Below are 18,014 nucleotides of genomic sequence, written 5' to 3' on the forward strand. Positions count from 1 at the left end.
GCCAGGCCTCTCTGTCCATCACCAACTCCCATCTCATCCTCTGTCGTCCCCTTCTGCTCCTGCCTTCAATCTTTCCCAGCATCAGGATGGTTTCAAATGAGTCAGTTCTTCACATCAGGTGGCCAAAGTATTGGAGTTTCAGCTTCAGCATCAGTCCTTCCAATGAATATTTAGGACTGATTTCCTTTAGGATGGACTGCTTGGATCTCCTTGCAGTCCAAGGGACTCTCAAGGGTCTTCTCCAACACCACAACTCAAAAGCATCAGTTCTTTGGTGCTCTGGACATGGAACTGGACATAGAACAACGGACTGGTTGCAAATAGGAAAAGGAGTACGTCAAGACTGTATATTGTCACCCTGCTTATTTAGCTTATATGCAGAGTACATCATGAGAAACGCTGGGCTGGATGAAGCACAAGGTGGACTCAAGATTGCTGGGAGAAATATCAATAACGTCAGATATGCAGATGACACCACCCTTATGGCAGAAAGCAAAGAAGACTAACGAGTCTCTTGATGAAAGTGAAAGAGGAGAGTGAAAAAGTTGGCTTAAAACTCAACATTCAGAAAAGTAAGATCATGACATCCCATTACTTCAAGGCAAATAGATGGGGAAACATTGGAAACAGTGGCTGACTTTATTTTTCTGGGCTCCAAAATCATTGCAGATGGTGACTGCAGCCATGAAATTAAAAGACGCTTGCTCCTTGGAAGAAAAGTTATGACCAACCTAGACAGCGTATTAAAAAGCCAACAAAGGTCCGTCTAGTCAAAGCTATGGTTTTCCCAGTAGTTATGTATGGATATGAGAGTTGAACTATAAAGAAAGCTGAGTACTGAAGGCACAATTGGAATAGGAAATGTTTTGTTCTAAATTGCTATATGAGCACAAAATATCCCTATACATTACTGCTGCTGCTGCTGCTAAGTTGCTTCAGTCGTGTCCAACTCTGTGTGATCCCATAGACGGCAGCCCACCAGGCTCCCCCGTCCCTGGGATTCTCCAAGCAAGAACACTGGAGTGGGTTGCCATTTTCTTCTCCAATGCATGAAAGTAAAAAATGAAAGTGAAGTGTCCGATTCTTAGTGACCCCATGGACTGCAGCCTACCAGGCTCCTCCATTCATGGGATTTTCCAGGCAACAGTACTGGAGTGGGTTGCCATTGCCTTCTCCGTATACATTACTTGTAACATGTAATTTGTAACTGGACAGAAATAAGTTCTTCAGTATTACTGGTAGCCTAGCAGAGAAAACACTAAAAAACTCAAGGTTTGATTTTATCTGAATTCACTTCTCTTTACTATATGTGGATCCTATATATGGTGACATAAAGCCCAAGCTTCAGCACTTCTTTCCCTAAAGCATTGTAAGACTCCAACAAAAGTCCAATATATAAGAATGTATCTAATGTACTGGTGATTCCAAGAAGACCCTGACTGAAGCATGTTTTCAACTTTGCTCATTTTTGTACAACTCTCATGTACAGCAGAAGTCTCAAGTCAGAGTATTTCAGAATATTAGGGCTGGAGGAGGCCTTAGAGATGACCCTGCCCATGCCCCTGATACTGCACACACAAAGCCTGGGGTCCAAGGAGGAGGAGTGCCTGTCCAAAGTTATAGTGCCAAAAATGGCAGAGCACTGGCTCTCTCTTAATAACTCAATATGCTTGTGATCAGTTCTGGAAACTGTCAGCTAGAAAGTAAGCCTTTCCTCACGCAGTAATTTTTAGACCCATAAAGACCTGTTTACATAAAGGTTAAAATTTTAACTGTCCACGCAGGAAAAAGATTCCCCACCCCTCCAAAAATAAAATCCAGCAGGGGGCAGAAAACTTAAATGTGGATCCCAACTTAAATATGGATGCTTAAAATGATTTTCAAATGCAAGATGCAGCTTCATCTCTGAATTTGTCTGCCACCACCACCACCTTAGAACCACGTGGTGCCTTACTAGGTGTATGCACTCTGTATTATGTATCTCATTTAGTCCCTACAACAGTGTATCGACCTATGAGTTATACATTGTCCCCATTTTATAAGGGAGGTAATTCAGAGATATTAAGAAATTTGCTGAAGCAAAATTTGCTAGAAAGCAAAAAATGCCAGAATCCAAAACAAGGTAATCAGGACTATAAAGCCCTTAAAGATAGTGTGATTCCTCAGTGGCAATCTGCTTGAATGTGAGGAGGTAGGGAGTTAGAGGAAGAAAAAGTATTTTGTTAATGAATCATATGAAAACAGAATCTAAAAATAAAATGCCTATTAATATATATTTTTTAAACTTTTTATTTTGTATCGGAGTATAGCCAGTTAACAAACAAATGTTCTGACAGTTCAGGTGAACAGAGAAGGGATTCAGCCATACAAATACATGTATCCATTCTCCCCCAAACTAAATGTCAATTTTTCACTCACCACACTGAACTATTCCCATCCAGGTTACTAGTGACTTCTGTGTGGCTAAATCCTTGGTCATTTTTGAGTTCTCATCTTGTTTGGCCTACTGGTAGCATATGACACTGCTGATAATTCCTTCCTTAGTTTCCAGGACTTCACACTCTCAGGTTTCCTCTGAACTCACTGACTGTTCCTTCTCAGTGTCTTTCATGGGATCTGCCTCCTCTCCCAGAGCTCAATCCTTGCTCCTCTTCTCTCCTGTTTCTATACTCATTTCCTTAGTGATCTCGCCCCATGTCATGCCTTTAGGATGGCACTTAGATATATATCTCTACGCAGATCTCTCTCCCTTGAGATCCAGACTCTCATATCTAGCTATGTCCTGAGCATCTCCACCTCTACATGGACATCTCAACGTCTGGATTTAACATCACCAAAGACAAACCCCTGATAACATCCCCTTCCAAGCCTGCCCCATTCCCAACATTTTACATCTGTTGATGGCAAAATCATCTCTTACTCATTCAGGCTACAAATCCTGAAAAAATGCTTGGCTTTTCTTCCCCCTCATATGTGAGCCTTCAGGAAATCATTTTGGCCCTATCTTCAGAATGTAACCAACTGTAACCACTTTCTGCCACTTTCTCTACTACCACTCTGGTCTGAGTTTCCATTATCTCTCAAAGGGCACTGCAATAAGTTACCATCCTCCTTCTCCCTGTACCCTCCTATAATCTGTTCTCAACACACCAGAGGGATCTTAAAAAAAAGGTAGTCAGATCATGTCACCACTGTTTTGTACCCTACCTTGGCTCCCTGTGTCAGGGGTAAAACCACGGGACTTTTTTTTTCTCGGTTTGTTGCTTTATGTACTGAATAGCAAAATCAATCAGCCATGCATATGCATATATCCCTCCCTTTTGGACTTCCTTCTCCTTAGGGTCACCACAGTGCATTAAATAGAGTTTCCTGTGCTATACAGTATGTTCTCATTGGTTCCCTATTTTATTCATAGCATCAATAGTGTAAATGTGTCAGTCCCAATCTCCCAGTTCCTCTCATCTCACCCCCTTTTCCCTTTGGTATGCATATATTTGTTCTCTGTGTCTCTGTCTCTATTTCTGCTTTGCAAATAACATCATCTATACCATTTTTTCTAGATTCCACATTCTCTTCTGTTCAGTCGCTCAGTTGTGTCTGACTCTTTGTGACCCCATGGACTGCAGCGCACCCAGGCTTCCCTGTTAATCACCAACTCCCAGAGCTTACTCAAACTCATGTCCATTGAGTGGATGATACAATCCAACCATCTCATCCTCTGTCATCCCCTTTTCCTCCTGCCTTCAGTATTTCCCAGCATCAGGATCTTTTCCAATGAATCAGTTCTTCACATCAGGTGGCCAAAGTATCGGAACTTCAGCTTCAGCATCAGTCCTTCCAATGAATATTCAGGACTGATTTCCTTCAGGATTGACTGATTTGATCTCCTTTCAGTCCAAGAGTCTCTCAAGAGTCTTCTCCAACACCACAGTTCAGAGGCATCAATTCTTTGGCGCTCAGCTTTCTCTACGGTCCAACTCTCACATCCACACACGACTCCTGGATAAACCATAGCTTTGGCTAGATGAACCTTTGTTGGCAAAGTAATGTCTCTGCTTTTTAATATGCTATCTAGGTTGGTCATAGCTTTTCTTCCAAGGAGCAAGCGTCTTTTAATTTCATGGCTGCAGTCACCATCTGCAGTGATTTTGGAGCCCAAGAAAATTAAGTCTGACACTGTTTCCATTGTTTCCCCATCTATTTGCCATGAAGTAGTAGGACTGGATGCCATGATCCTTGTTTTTTAAATGTTGAGTTTTAAGCCAGCTTTTTCACTCTCCTCATATATGTGTTACTATACAATCCCTGGTGTCTCAGATGGCAAAGTGTCTGCCTACAATGTGGGAGACCTGGGTTCAATCCCTGGGTCGGGAAGATCCCCTGGGAAAGGAAATGGCAACCCACTCCGGTACTCTTGCCTGGAAAATCCCGTGGACGGAGGATCCTGGAAGGCTACAGTCCATGGGGTTGCAAAGAGTCAGACATGACTGAATGACTTCACTTTCACTTTCTACAATGTTTATATTTCTCTTTCACTTACTTCACTCTCTATGGCACTCTCTCTAGAACCCCAGGACTTTCTAGTAGCTTATATGAAGCCACAAGATCTGGCTTCCATTGCCTCTCCAACCCTCACCTCCTACTGTTCATCTCTTCCAGTCAAGCTGGCCTCCTGCTCTCCTTCCAGGAACACTAAACTCTCACCCTTGCCTGGGGGGCCTTGGTTCCAGCTTCTCAGTATTCTGGTACTGCTCTTCTCACAGGGTCCTGACTAGCCCCTCAAGATCGTCAACTCTGTTAACATCTCACTTTACATTAAGGCTAACCTTGACCATCTTGCTTACATTGCAGCCTCCTCCCACACTCTCCCCTCCCAGCACCCTCATTCCACTTTACTTTGCTCTTTTCTTCTATAGTTTACTTATGTTCATTGTTTATCTTTCTTCCCTATCCTGCTCTAGAACATTCACTCCATGACACAAAGACCTGTTTTGTTCACATACTTATTTCCAAGCACCTAGAAACTCTGCTAAATATATATATGTGGAATGAATTTAAAAATGGGAAAGCACTACTAATTAAGACTAAAATATCTAACAACAGACTAAAGTGCTAGTTATTCCAAATTTCAGAATATCTTGCCACACAATAGGTGCTCAATAAGCATTTGATGAATGAAGGAATTATGTACTGTAATTTGAAAAGGAATCTCTGCACACATTTCCACAGCATCCATTTTGTGTGTATGAGTTGGATTGTATCTTGAGTTCTGCCTATTCAGTATCTGAAACTCATTTTGCCGTTTTCTACTTCAGGAAAAAGCTCTTTAACATATTCTTCTACTATTCAGTAGAATATTTCTTTTTTAAATTGAAGTACAGTTGATTTACAATGTTGTGTTAGTTTCAGGTGTAAAGTGCTTGAGTTACATATATATATATATATATATTTCAGATTGTTTTCCCTTACAGGCTATTGCAACATATTGAGTATAATTCCCTGTACTGTACAGTAGGTCCTTGTTGATTATCCATTTTGTACATAAAGTATTAGTCGCTCAGTCGTGTCCGACTCTTTGCCACCCCATGGACTGTAGCCCACCAGGCTCCTCTGTCCATGGAATTCTCCAGGCAAGAATACTAGAGTGGGTAGCCATTCCCTTCTCCAGGGGATCTTCCCAACCCAGGGACCAATCCAGGTCTCCTGTATTGCAGGCAGATTCTTTACCATAGTGTGTACTTATTAATCCCAAACTTCTAATTTGTCCTTCCTCTCCCTTCCCCTTAGGTAACCATAAGTTTGTTTTCTATGTCTGTGTCTGAGTATTTCCATAAATTCTATCATTCAGAGGTTGCTGAGGAATTTAAGAATTAGGATAACATGATGAAAGGGTTGCAGGAAGTGGAACCCCTTCCAGCAGTCTAACACTGAGAAATGAATCATCCAAGGAGACACACGTACTTATTATTGAAAGGTAGGGTCTGGCTGCTCCCTGCCCAAAAGTCAATAAACAGGCCTGGTTAGTGGAAAGGAAAGTTTGCTTTATTTCAGATGCTGGCAGGGGGGTGGGGGGTGGGTGGGCGGACATCTGTCCAAAGGCTGATTCCCACCCCCTGACAAGCAGGAGAGAGTAGGGAGGGGGTTTGGCTACATACAGAAACAGCATAGTCAGCTCTGACAGTCATCTTCAGATTGGTCATTGGTAGTCTGACTAGCATCATCTTGATTGTTTTAGGTACAGTTAATCTTCAGTTCCAGAGTCTGTTTGTTCCCATTTGTTTGAGAACAGTTCTTGGAATTGTGGCAGCTCATGTCCTGGGTACAGTCTGGTCATTATGTAGTTAACTTTTCCACCTGAGGTTTCAGTATCTGTAAGACAGCTCACAGGATATGGCTCAGAATATTATCTGTAGTCCTTGAGAAGGAACTAAAGGTCCTTGACCATGCTTAGTGACTACATTATTATTATTTCATCTCCTTTGACAGTTTTCCTTTGTTTCTGCATTTCTCACTTCTCTGATGAAATGTATTCTTAATGCTAAAGTTTTCCACAGACAACAGGCAGGCAGAAGACATGGCTGGGGGGAAGGATCATAGGGTCATGCTCAGTTTCATGCTGATAGAGCAAAAAGAGATTTTATTGAGAAGGGGTGCCTGGGCAGAGAGCAGGAGGGTAAGGGAACCCAGGAGGTCTGCTCTGACACATGGCTCACAACCCGGATTTTATAGTAATGGGATTAGTTTTTGACTCAGGGTCCTTCCTGGTGGTGCGCACATCACTCAGTCAGGATGGATTCCAGCAAGGAGGATCCTGGGAGGCTGGTAGGACACTAGGCATCTCCTTTTGAAATTTTGAACTTTCCTGAATTCTCCGGGTTGGTGGTGGCTTAGTTTCCTGTTCCTTACCAGGACCTCCTGTGGTAAAGTAACTCACATGAATGGTTACTATGGTTCCTGGCCAGGAGGGCGATTCCAGTCAGTATTTCCCTTAACACCTCCCCATTCAGACACTGCATACTCAAGATGCTTCTTGGTAATCAAGGCAGAGGTCTCTTTCTTCTGTAATTACTCCCTGCTGAGATTCTTTGCCAACTGAGCTGGGGCTTTCCTGGTGGCTCAGTTGGTTAAGAATCAGCCTGCAATGTGGGAGACCCAGGGTCTATCTCTGGGCTGGGGGTGGGGGGGGTGGGCGGGGGGGAGAATCCCCTGGAGAAGTAAATGGCAACCCACTCCAGTAATTTTGCCTGGAAAATCCCATGGATGAAGGAGCCTAGGGGCTACAGTCCATTGGGTCACAAATGGACTTTATTTCTACTTTATTAGTAGAAAACAGAAAAAAGTATCCCAGGCCTTTCTTGAGTGAAAAAGAGCAAGCCCAAGCAGTTACTAATAGGGCAATAGTCACAGGACACCTAGTTCTTTCTGAAGCCATAAACATAACAACTTGATGCATTATCTTTGAGCTGTTCCACAAAAACTAAGACCCCACCACCAAGGAGGATGTAACTACAAGTCCACCACAAGCACACAGACGCCAGACTGGTTGGAACCAGAAGGTTGAGATTCTGGAAACACCACCCTGTTACCTCACCACCAACCAATGAGAAGGTCCAGGAGCTGGTCAAGCAATCTATGACCCATTTCGCAGTCTTGCCTGAAAGTGATTGGAGGGTTCAGGTCTTTTGTGCACCCGACATCTATTCTTGCTTTTAGCCTTTGCAATAAATCTTTCTCTGCACCAGACTCCCAGGTTCTGGATTGTTTGGCTTCAGTGTGCCAGGGACACAGGAACTTGGGTTCCATAACAAAGAGTGGTATACTTAGAGTAAGGCAGTGCAAGGCAGTGAGGGCCTAACTCGCTCCAGCTGTGTGACCTGCAACTAGTTTAATTACTCTAAACCCTAGTTTCTTTATCTGTAAAAACGGAGATAAGACACTGCATTTGTCTAATGGATGACATGTGATTAACATTGTCTGAAAAACAAACAACTCTGCATAGTAAGCATCTGAAAAGTGAAAGCTATTATATGCACGTGTGCTCAGTCATGTCAGACCCTTTGAGACGCCAAGGACCGAAGCCCACCAGGTTCCTCTGTCCATGGGATTCTCCAGGCAAGAATACTGGAGTGGGTTGCCATTTCCTACTCCAGCAGATCATCCCCACACAGGGATCAAACATGCTTATCTTCCCTCTCCTGCATTGGCAGGCGGATTCTTTACCACTAGCGCCACCTGGGAAGCTGGGGTTAGTATAACTAATTCCAGGCCGGGTAAAAACTGCTTTTGCACCAACTGGAAGGAGTTTGCTGTTGGGAACGAAAAGGTTCATTTAAAAGGAGGTAGGAAAACAAGGGGGAAAAAGCAACAAAAAAGGTGAGATTCAAGATTTCAGGTTGGTTTGCGGTGATTAGGACCTGGAATGGGGAACCATAGGTCTTCCCTCTTGGAAGTCCCTCAACTGCGAGAGCTGCGGGCGCCGGGGTTACCCGCGGTGGAAGCACCGGATCGTGTGGGAGGTCCTGATTGGGGGCTGTGCGGCTGGAACTGGCTGAAAGCCACCTAGGCCGCCCTCCAGTGCAGGGTAGGGGGTCTGGAGCCCGGGGACCGGGCGGGCAGCGAGAGGAGCCGCGCCCCCACGGCTCCGTGGCCGCGCCTCCCTTTACCTGGCGCCCCTCCTGGCTTACGCGTGGCCCACTGCTGTCCCCACCCTTCGCCCCGCTTCTCCTTCCAGTCGCCCAGTGCATCCTCTTCCTCACCCCACCGGCCCATTTTGCGGCCCCTGGATTCCTCCTCCCTTTCCTGGTTCTTCTGGCTGGTTCCGTAGAGTTTGCTTTGAACTTTTGAACCCATCAATGAGCGCCGTGCGCCCCTCCTCTCTCCGCAGGGAGGGTAAAACCCGGCGTAGGGCTGGGAGGCCGGGCCTCGGAGGCCGGGGCGGGGTCGGGTGCCCGCCCTCCTGACACGTGGCCCGGGTAGAGGTTTATAGGATCCCTCCCGGCCCCAGGCCTCTCACTACTTCTCCCCCGGACTCCTTAGTAGTCTGTCAGTGGGAGATCTTCGCGGCCGTCCCCTCCCCTGTTCCAGCCCCGCAGAACCGTACAAGTCTCCGTCATGGTGAGTGGGGGTCCCCGGGCGGTGGCATGAGGGCAGAGTGCGGAGTCCGAAGGGGCGTTGGGACCCCAGTGCGAGTGCAGCCACGTCCACGCCTCCGGGCAAACTGGTTTCTGGTGGCCGGGTTCGGAGAGTCGAGTTCACCTGGCTGACTCCTCGTCGGGCTCGAAGACGCGGCCTGGGTACTGCCTTGAGTGGAAGTGGAAAAGCCACTTGATCCTAGAGAGGGGCCATTCATTGATCCCTTCGGGGCCGCTACTGCCCCAGGAAGGTCGGAGAACCTTCGCACTGGCTCCCAAGGACTTGTGAAAGCTACAAATCCCTCCCATTTCCTGAAGTGATCTCACCTTCCCACAGCCTTCCTCAAAGGACCCCTGGAGCATCCCGTGTGCTCCAGCATAGTAGGTGCAGACGTTTCCTGGCGACCCCTCTCCTGTGCCCTGTGATTTGGTGCTGAGTCCGCCTGTGGCCAGACTCTGGGAAGAGTTTCCAATTGCAGCATCGCCACCTGTGGCCGGGATGGCGGGGTTTGGGTGGCGAGGGGAGCTCTTGAAATTGCACCAGTCCACTTGAAGGATGAAGGCAGGCTCCTCCTTTGAAGGAAATTACTGTCCCGTATTTAACCCTGCATTTCTAGTGTTTCTAGTGTTAATGTAGTGGGGTGTTTAATAGCTGAAACTTTCTTCTTACAGGTTTTTAAAAGTCCATAAAAGAGATATTTACTTATAAAGTCACAGAGTAAACTAGTTCTGACAAAGTAGTCTTACTTTTAAAGAAACATGAAATTACACACAACTTGAGTATTTTCTATTTAGTTGCCACAGGTTTTCAAAACAAGTGTCTTAGGAAACAGCCAGTTGGAGGTCTACCTAAAGCAGGCCATGAGTATCAAATGTATCAAAATATCTTTTTTTAAAAAGGAATATAGCAAATTATTTAGTTACCTTTTTTAGGGTCTACCACAATTATCAAAGGATGTCTGACTTACTGTAACAATTGCTTGAGTGCTTTTTACTAAGCCAGACCAAAGGACACTGGTAAATGTGTAATTGAGAAAATAGTGGGAGTGTTTAAAGGGCAGGAAATCAGCAATAGCCCCAAACCTATTAAGACATACACTGGTTAGACTCTTATTTCACAAGGGACAGGTGCTGATTATCCCTTTAAGGCTAGACTAAGTGACACCATCATCGGTATCTCACTATATCATCCAAGTGGCCAGGGGAGAGTGGAGGGCAAGCAATGGCCACAGCCTAAGCCATACTGTTGCACAATATGAAAAGTTTTTTAGTTCAAAAACTTCATTAGAAGTGCTTCATTACGATGGCAGGATGTTCTCAGATACTTATCTCCTTGGACCTGGGACTGTCATGGACAAATATCTCGTTCTTTCCTGGTTTCTAGGGCTGTGGAATGTCCAGAGTCCAGTTAAAGGTAAACACGATGCAGTGGTTAAAAGTCATGGGTTCATCAGAACAAACACCCCTTTCTCCCACAGCCTTAGAGCTGGGCAAGTAGATGCAGGTTAATAGTGAGCATGCTGATGTCAGCAGAGGATAATTGCTTTATAGGGAGTATGGTGAGAAGGAGGGAACCATAAGTCAAAGGTTATGAGTAATTGGAGGTTTTGTCTTGGGGTTATGAGACTAGGCCCTTTGACATCTTAGGTGATGTTCAACTTCCTTTAGATTCCTATTGTTGTTCAGTTGCTAAGTCATGTGTGACTCTTTGCCACCCTACGGACTGCAGAATGCCAGGCTTTCTGGTCCTTTACTATCTCCTGGAGTTTGTTCAAACTCATGTCCATTTAGTCGGTGATGCCATCTAGACATCTCACCCTCTGCCACCCACTTCTTTTGCCTTCAATCCTTCCCAGCATCAGGGTCTTTTCAAATGAGTCAGCTCTTTGCCTCAAGTTGCCAAAGTATTGGAGCTTCAGCATCAGTCCTTCCAATGAATAGTCAGGGTTAATTTCATTTAGAATGGACTGGTTTGATCTCCTTGCAGTCCAAGGGACTCTCAAGAGTCTTCTCTAGCACCACAATTCAGAAGCGTCAATTCTTCGGTGCTCAGCCTTCTTTACACTCCAACTCTCACATCCATACATGACTATTGGAAAAATCACAGCTTTGACTATGTGGACCTTTGTTGGCAAAATGATGTCTGCTTTTTAATATGCTGTCTAGGTTTGTCATAGCTTTCCTTCTAAGAAGCAAGTGTCTTATTTCATCGCTGCAGTCACCGTCTGCAGTGATTTTGGAACCCAAGAAAATAAAATCGGTCACTGCTTCCACATTTTCCCCATCTATTTGCCATGAAGTGATGGGACCAGACGCCATAATTATAGTTTTTCTGAATGTTCAGTTTTAACATTTACCGCATCTATTTGCCATGAACTGATGGGACCAGATGTCAGCTTTTTCACTCCTCTTTCACCCTCATCCAGAGGTTCTTTTCTTTAGTTCCCATTCTCTTTATGGTATCATCTGAGGTTACTGATAGTTCTCCTGGGAGGCTTGATCCAGCTTATGATTCCTCCAGCCTAGCATTTCACATGATGTAGTCTGCATAGAAGTTAAATAAGCAGGGAGGTAATATACAGCCTTGATGTACTCCTGTCTCAGTTTTGAGCCAGTCCATTGTTTCATGTCTGTTTCTAACTGTTGCTTCTTGACCTGTATACAGGTTTCTCAAGAGACAGGTAAGGTGGTCTGGTATTCCAATCTCCTTAAGAATTTCCCACAGTTTGTTGTGATCCACACAGTCAAAGGCTTTAAATTCCTATTAGCAGCTTTCAGAACCCTGAAACTCTTATTTGGAGAAAATGTAATAGGAGATATTTGATGTGGATACTTGAAAGACTCTCAAGCAGCTAATTTGATTTATGATGGAAATACAATAGAAATCCTCTTTGTTTTCCTCTTAAGTCTGTGGGTTTAGATTCTATGTTCACTGCCTTATTTTGCCAAGCAAGAATGAGTTTGGTAACTTACAAATGACCCTGTTCAGCAAGTAAAGGAAAACAAATGCTTGCCTAACATCATTAAATTTATGAAATTATAGACTCTTCTTCCACAGTGCCAGAGACAGATGTACATTTTACTAGAAAACAGCTGATTTCTTAAACTATTAGTGAAGTCTTGGTGACAGTTCAAGCTTTTGTTACCCTATCTCCATCTGCCTACCCTCCCCCACTCTGCCCTCAAGGTGTGTGGACAGTGAAGGAAAATGTTTTTCCCTAAGATTAAATACTTCCACAGGAATAAAAGGATGCCTGTGACCACAGTTTTTAAAGTCCAGGTAACTGCTGCTTATCTGCTGTTTTCTCCATGAGTCATTCAGCTGTAGTTTGCTGGTTTAAGCTGGTTTTAAGGGAGAGGCAGAAGCTGTTTAAAGAACAGAATAAAGAGGGATGGGAATGAGCTGTAGTTACACGGTCACACAGGGAATGAATCAGAGCTGGAAGGAGGAATTTTGCATGCCTCTAAGGCGTCAGCAGGCATATTTCCCAGGAGTTGGGGAAAATCTATGGCTCGAGTAGCTTGTGTCATTCTGAAGGTAGAAACCTGACCATGAATATCTAATGTGGCTGTAAAGCGAAAGTCTGGTCTCTGGCCTTGTCTAGTAGTTCATTAACATGTCTGTGGTTTTCCAAAGCCTTTTCTCTGAATTGGCCTGTTTGTGAAATAGTGCCTGGGCAGGCATGGCCTCCAGAAAGGTGCTGATTTGTCTGGAAGGTTAATAGTCATTTCCGTGTGACTCATTCCTGAATGTCCCATCCGACCTGTCTCATTCTGACACTTCCCTTCTTCCTTCCCACAGCGTGAGTGCATCTCCATCCACGTTGGCCAGGCTGGTGTCCAGATCGGCAATGCCTGCTGGGAGCTCTACTGCCTGGAACACGGCATTCAGCCCGATGGCCAGATGCCAAGTGACAAGACTATTGGGGGAGGAGATGACTCCTTCAACACCTTCTTCAGTGAGACAGGGGCTGGCAAGCATGTGCCCAGGGCAGTGTTTGTAGACCTGGAACCCACAGTCATTGGTGAGTTGACCTCGGTAACCCCAGTGAGATCCCAGGGATCTGGGACAGGAGGTGTGTCCTGGGAATTCCACTGATGCCCTGCGATGGAGCAGACTTGTGTGGGTTGTTAATGATGGGTGGCTGCTTCATTTTCCTTTTCCAGATGAGGTGCGCACTGGCACCTACCGCCAGCTCTTCCACCCTGAGCAACTTATCTCAGGCAAAGAAGATGCCGCCAATAACTATGCCCGAGGTCACTACACCATTGGCAAGGAGATCATTGACCTCGTCTTGGACCGAGTTCGGAAACTGGTAAACGCAGAACTTTTTTTAAAAAAGGATGAGCGTTTTCTCTTAGAGTTTTGTGAGAATCATTCTTTGCGCACTAGAATGAGCTTTATACTGCCCACTATAACTTGACTTCTAAACCAAACGGTGCTGTGCTATGGGACAACTATTTGAGGCTGAAGTCAGTGCTGCTTGGCCGCCTCCTGTGTCTTCTAAGGCAGATTTGGGCAGTTGCTCACTCAGTGAGGCCAGTTTACCTGAAGTCAAGGGAGTACCAGGAAGCCTTAACAGTTTTACTGACACTTAAGCCCATTAAACATCCTTGTTCATCTTAATCAGGCAGCTTCCTGCCTCCAAGCTGAGGCATCCCTGTTTAGGTCATCTTAGTCCAGTGGTAGGTGGCTGGCTCTGAATGTAACTAATTGGTCAAACTCATAAAAATTGGACAGCTGCCCTATGTTGGAAAGTTACAGCAAAAGAAGCTGATGTAATACCGACTAGAACTAGCTGCCATTGGAAACGTCCAGCAACACTGAAAGGGGAGTCAAGGGAGCTCCCTTGTTACAGAAGCAAGTATAAGTCACTGGAACTTTGAAAGTATTAAGATATAACCACAAAAAGCGGTACCCTTGTTTTTCTACTAGAGCTCAGGGCAGTGTAGACTAGCCTTTCCTTGAGGCAGAAAAATCTAAGGTAACTGTATTCACATCGGTAAGGTTGAAAAGGGTGCTGTTCAGATCATTTTAATTAAGAGTCTGGCAATCAGATGACTCTGTTCCTTAGGCATATGGGCAACTTGTAAGTAATTAAGTAAAATCAAGAATGAAGGCCTGGGTGGAATAGCTTGTCAGGAAAATCCTATAACGCTAAGCCCGGCAACAACTGGTCTATTTTCAAAATAATGGCCATACATCTTCCTGGCTTCATACTTTTTCAGAAGTTTATCATAGTCTTCGCAGCAAAATTGGGATAATGGTTGGTTCCTCTGTTTGCAAGTGAAGCTTCAGCTACAAGCACTGACTTGGAAATCGGGACCTGCCTTAGGGACAAATAAACTAGTGAAAGTCATTGAGGGTTCTGGAGTGAAGTTCATTAACCACCAGAACAATTGCATTTGTCCCTGGTATTTATTACTGTGTCCACAGAGTCTCAATGGGTGGAAACGGGTAAACTAGAGTCTGCCCCTTGCATTGATCTCATTCAGAGGGTGGAGAGAAGTGACTAAGGGCTCAGTAGAGAATGTCCACAAATCTTGGAGCACCTTAAAGTGAAGACTGTCCAGAGAATACTCTGTCAGGTTAAGAACATCCTTTCACAGAGGAGCAGTTTGTTAGCCAGAAGAGCTCAATTAAGTGGTGGAAAGCCCCCGTGACACAAGGACATGGATTTGTGAGAGTGAATCCCCTTTCCCGGAATGAAGAGACTTGCTGCTAACCTGTGCTGACTGTGCCAGGCACTGTTCCAGTACTCATTCAATTTCCAGCAACCTGAGGCAGATTACTGTTCTCCTCATTTAATAAATGAGAACACTGAGCCTGAGAAATGAATTTGGTCAGAGGCACATGGCAAGGAACTGGTAGAGCCAGAGACAGCCTTATTCTAGCACCAGGGCACTGGCTCTTCACTCTGCTGTTGCATTCCAGCTCAGAAAGCAGCTGCCAGAATTTTTGTAAGACATCATTGTATGGGGCCGGTGTGGCCTCAGGCCTGCTGTTGGTAGCTCTCCAACTGATAAGAGGTTGCCTTTGGTCTGTGGTCATGGCACGGGCAGCAGAGGTGAGCCTCCCAGTCACCAAAACTTGTACCCGGCATCCATTCCAGACTTCGTGATTCCTCTGCCTGCAGAAATGAAAAGAATTCTTTAAAAATAGCCTTTTCACAGATCCCCTCCCTCCAGCCCCTAAGAGTTGATTGTGAAAGTTTCTCTGAATCACTTAGCACTTAAAAGCTCTTTAGGTCTGCTTTCTTAGCAAATATTGTTCAGAAGTTTTCTGTTTTTGTTTTTTTTTGAAGATCTTGATCAGTGTGATTATGGATTCAAAGAAATCACTGCAGCTGTCACCAAGGCTAAAATTAAAACTTTTTTCTTTTTGCAGGCTGACCAGTGCACGGGTCTTCAGGGCTTCTTGGTTTTCCACAGCTTTGGTGGGGGAACTGGTTCTGGGTTCACCTCCCTGCTGATGGAACGTCTCTCAGTCGATTATGGCAAGAAGTCCAAGCTGGAGTTCTCCATTTACCCAGCCCCCCAGGTTTCCACAGCTGTCGTTGAGCCCTACAACTCCATCCTCACGACCCACACCACCCTGGAGCACTCTGATTGTGCCTTCATGGTAGACAATGAGGCCATCTATGACATCTGCCGTAGAAACCTCGACATTGAGCGCCCAACCTACATGAATCTTAACCGCCTCATGAGCCAGATAGTGTCCTCCATCACTGCTTCCCTGAGGTTTGATGGCGCCCTGAATGTGGATCTGACAGAGTTCCAGACCAACCTGGTGCCCTATCCCCGCATCCACTTCCCTCTGGCCACATACGCCCCTGTCATCTCTGCTGAGAAAGCCTACCATGAACAGCTTTCTGTAGCAGAGATCACCAATGCTTGCTTTGAGCCAGCCAACCAGATGGTGAAATGTGACCCTCGCCATGGGAAATACATGGCCTGCTGCCTGTTGTACCGTGGTGACGTGGTTCCCAAAGATGTCAATGCTGCCATTGCCACCATCAAGACCAAGCGCAGCATCCAGTTTGTGGACTGGTGCCCCACTGGCTTCAAGGTTGGCATTAACTACCAGCCTCCCACTGTGGTACCTGGTGGAGACCTGGCCAAAGTACAGCGAGCTGTGTGCATGCTGAGCAACACCACAGCCGTTGCCGAAGCCTGGGCGCGCCTGGACCACAAGTTTGACCTGATGTATGCCAAGCGTGCCTTTGTTCACTGGTACGTGGGTGAGGGCATGGAGGAAGGAGAGTTTTCTGAGGCCCGTGAGGACATGGCTGCCCTTGAGAAGGATTATGAAGAAGTTGGAGCCGACAGTGCAGAGGGAGATGATGAGGGTGACGAGTATTAGCATGTCTGCTGCAGTTTCATCTTGGGACTGTATTATTTGTGTTCCGTGGAGCTGCACACTGTGGCCTTATCTTATCAATAAAGGTGATATTTCCACTTCCAAGGTCACAATGTATCATAGTAAATATTTACTTATTGAAGGCCAGTTTGGGATGGAGGAGGCTGGCAATTTCCATCTGATCATTTGTTCAATGTTTCTAGTGGTTTCTGTGTACTGTGCTAAGGGGTTTGTCTATTTCTCTAGGACCTGAACTGATGACTGGAGATAAAATCTTAAGTGAGGCAACAGGCTCATTGGGCCAGTGCTTTTGAAATTTTAACATGGATGTGAATCTCCTGTAGATTTTAAAAAGCAGACCTGAATCTGTAAGTCTGAAGTAGAGTTTCAACAAACATACTGCATTTTTTTCTTTTGCCTTTGTTTTTTAAAGCTCTCTGGTTTTTTGTTTTTATTTGTAATTGGAGGATAACTGCTTTGCAGTACCATGTTGGTTTCTGCCATACATCAGCATGAGTCAGCCGTAGGTGTATCTATGTCCCCTCGCTCTTGACCCTCCCACCCCATGCTACCCTCTAGGTTGTCACACAGCACTGGGTCTGAGCTGCCTGCATCAGACGGCACATTCCCACTGGCTGTTTTACATATGGTGATGTCTATGTTTCAGTGCTACTCTCTCAACTCATCCCACCCAAAGCTCCTGGGTATTCTTGGTCTGCTGTGACCACATGTGGAGGAGCGAGGGGTTAGGTAACATAGCTAATAAATGGTGGAGCCATAACTCAAGTCGCCAGGCTGGCTGCCAGAACCACTGCAGTCTTTAGTTCATAAAGTGTTGGAATCATATGGGAAGGGCTTGGAACTGTGCTGATTGTTCATCCTTGGCCAAAATCTACAATGGCAAACTAGGACGGTGCTTTCAGAAGTCACTGCTTGGAGAAAGTAGAGCAGGCTGAGACATGAAAGTACAGTAGTCTCGGGTGTTACGGTATTGGTCCCTGACCCAGTGTATGTCGTGGGGAATATGTGAAGTAGGGGAATAATAAGGAAAATTGAAGGAGTATGTACGTAAGAAAGATTGAAGACCAGAGCTCCCGAATTTGGATGCTTTTCTGAGCAGCTGCTGGAAGCTGTGTGGTTCTTGAGCGGGGCAGGAGGCAACTATGAGAAGCTGAGGGTGGGGGAAGAATGCGCGGGTGGCCCGAGAGCTTGGTGCTCAGGGGCCAGTGCTGTGGCCTCTGAGGCTGAACTGAGCAATGCAAGAGGACAGCGATCATCAGAGGGCCAGGTCACGCGGAAGGGAGGAGCCATTTTTGATGCTTAGGTCCTGGCCTGAGAGGGAAGGCCAAGCAAGTGGCAGGAGGTGAGGGTGAGTGCAGGTCTGTTGCCCTTTGCTCCAGGACTGAGCTTATTCAATGGCGCTCAGCTACCATCTTTCTTTTCCCACTGGTGTTTTCACCTCTTACTCATTGCTAACCTCTGCCCCCTTACTCTTTAAGGAGAGCATTTGAAACATGCACATT

General features: G+C 45.6%; 1 protein-coding gene and 1 long non-coding RNA gene across 2 annotated transcripts in view; both read left to right on the forward strand.

Moving 5' to 3' along the window:
• LOC102405491 overlaps nt 1-7,109 on the forward strand; it is a 75,619-nt gene extending 68,510 nt beyond the window's left edge. The window contains exon 7 of the long non-coding RNA XR_006640963.1: nt 5,851-7,109. This is a non-coding gene — a long non-coding RNA (uncharacterized LOC102405491). The remainder of the gene's footprint in view (nt 1-5,850) is intronic.
• A 1,853-nt stretch (nt 7,110-8,962) lies between these two features.
• On the forward strand, nt 8,963-16,596 carry LOC112584592 (tubulin alpha-1C chain). The gene is made up of 4 exons (XM_025284083.3): nt 8,963-9,114; nt 12,934-13,156; nt 13,299-13,447; nt 15,520-16,596. Exons 1-4 carry the CDS (start codon nt 9,112-9,114, stop codon nt 16,492-16,494), a joined length of 1,350 nt encoding a protein of 449 aa, XP_025139868.1. The 5' UTR covers nt 8,963-9,111; the 3' UTR covers nt 16,495-16,596.
• The last annotated feature ends 1,418 nt before the right edge of the window (nt 16,597-18,014 follow it).

This window comes from Bubalus bubalis, chromosome 4, assembly GCF_019923935.1.
Source record: "Bubalus bubalis isolate 160015118507 breed Murrah chromosome 4, NDDB_SH_1, whole genome shotgun sequence".
NCBI lineage: Eukaryota > Metazoa > Chordata > Mammalia > Artiodactyla > Bovidae > Bubalus > Bubalus bubalis.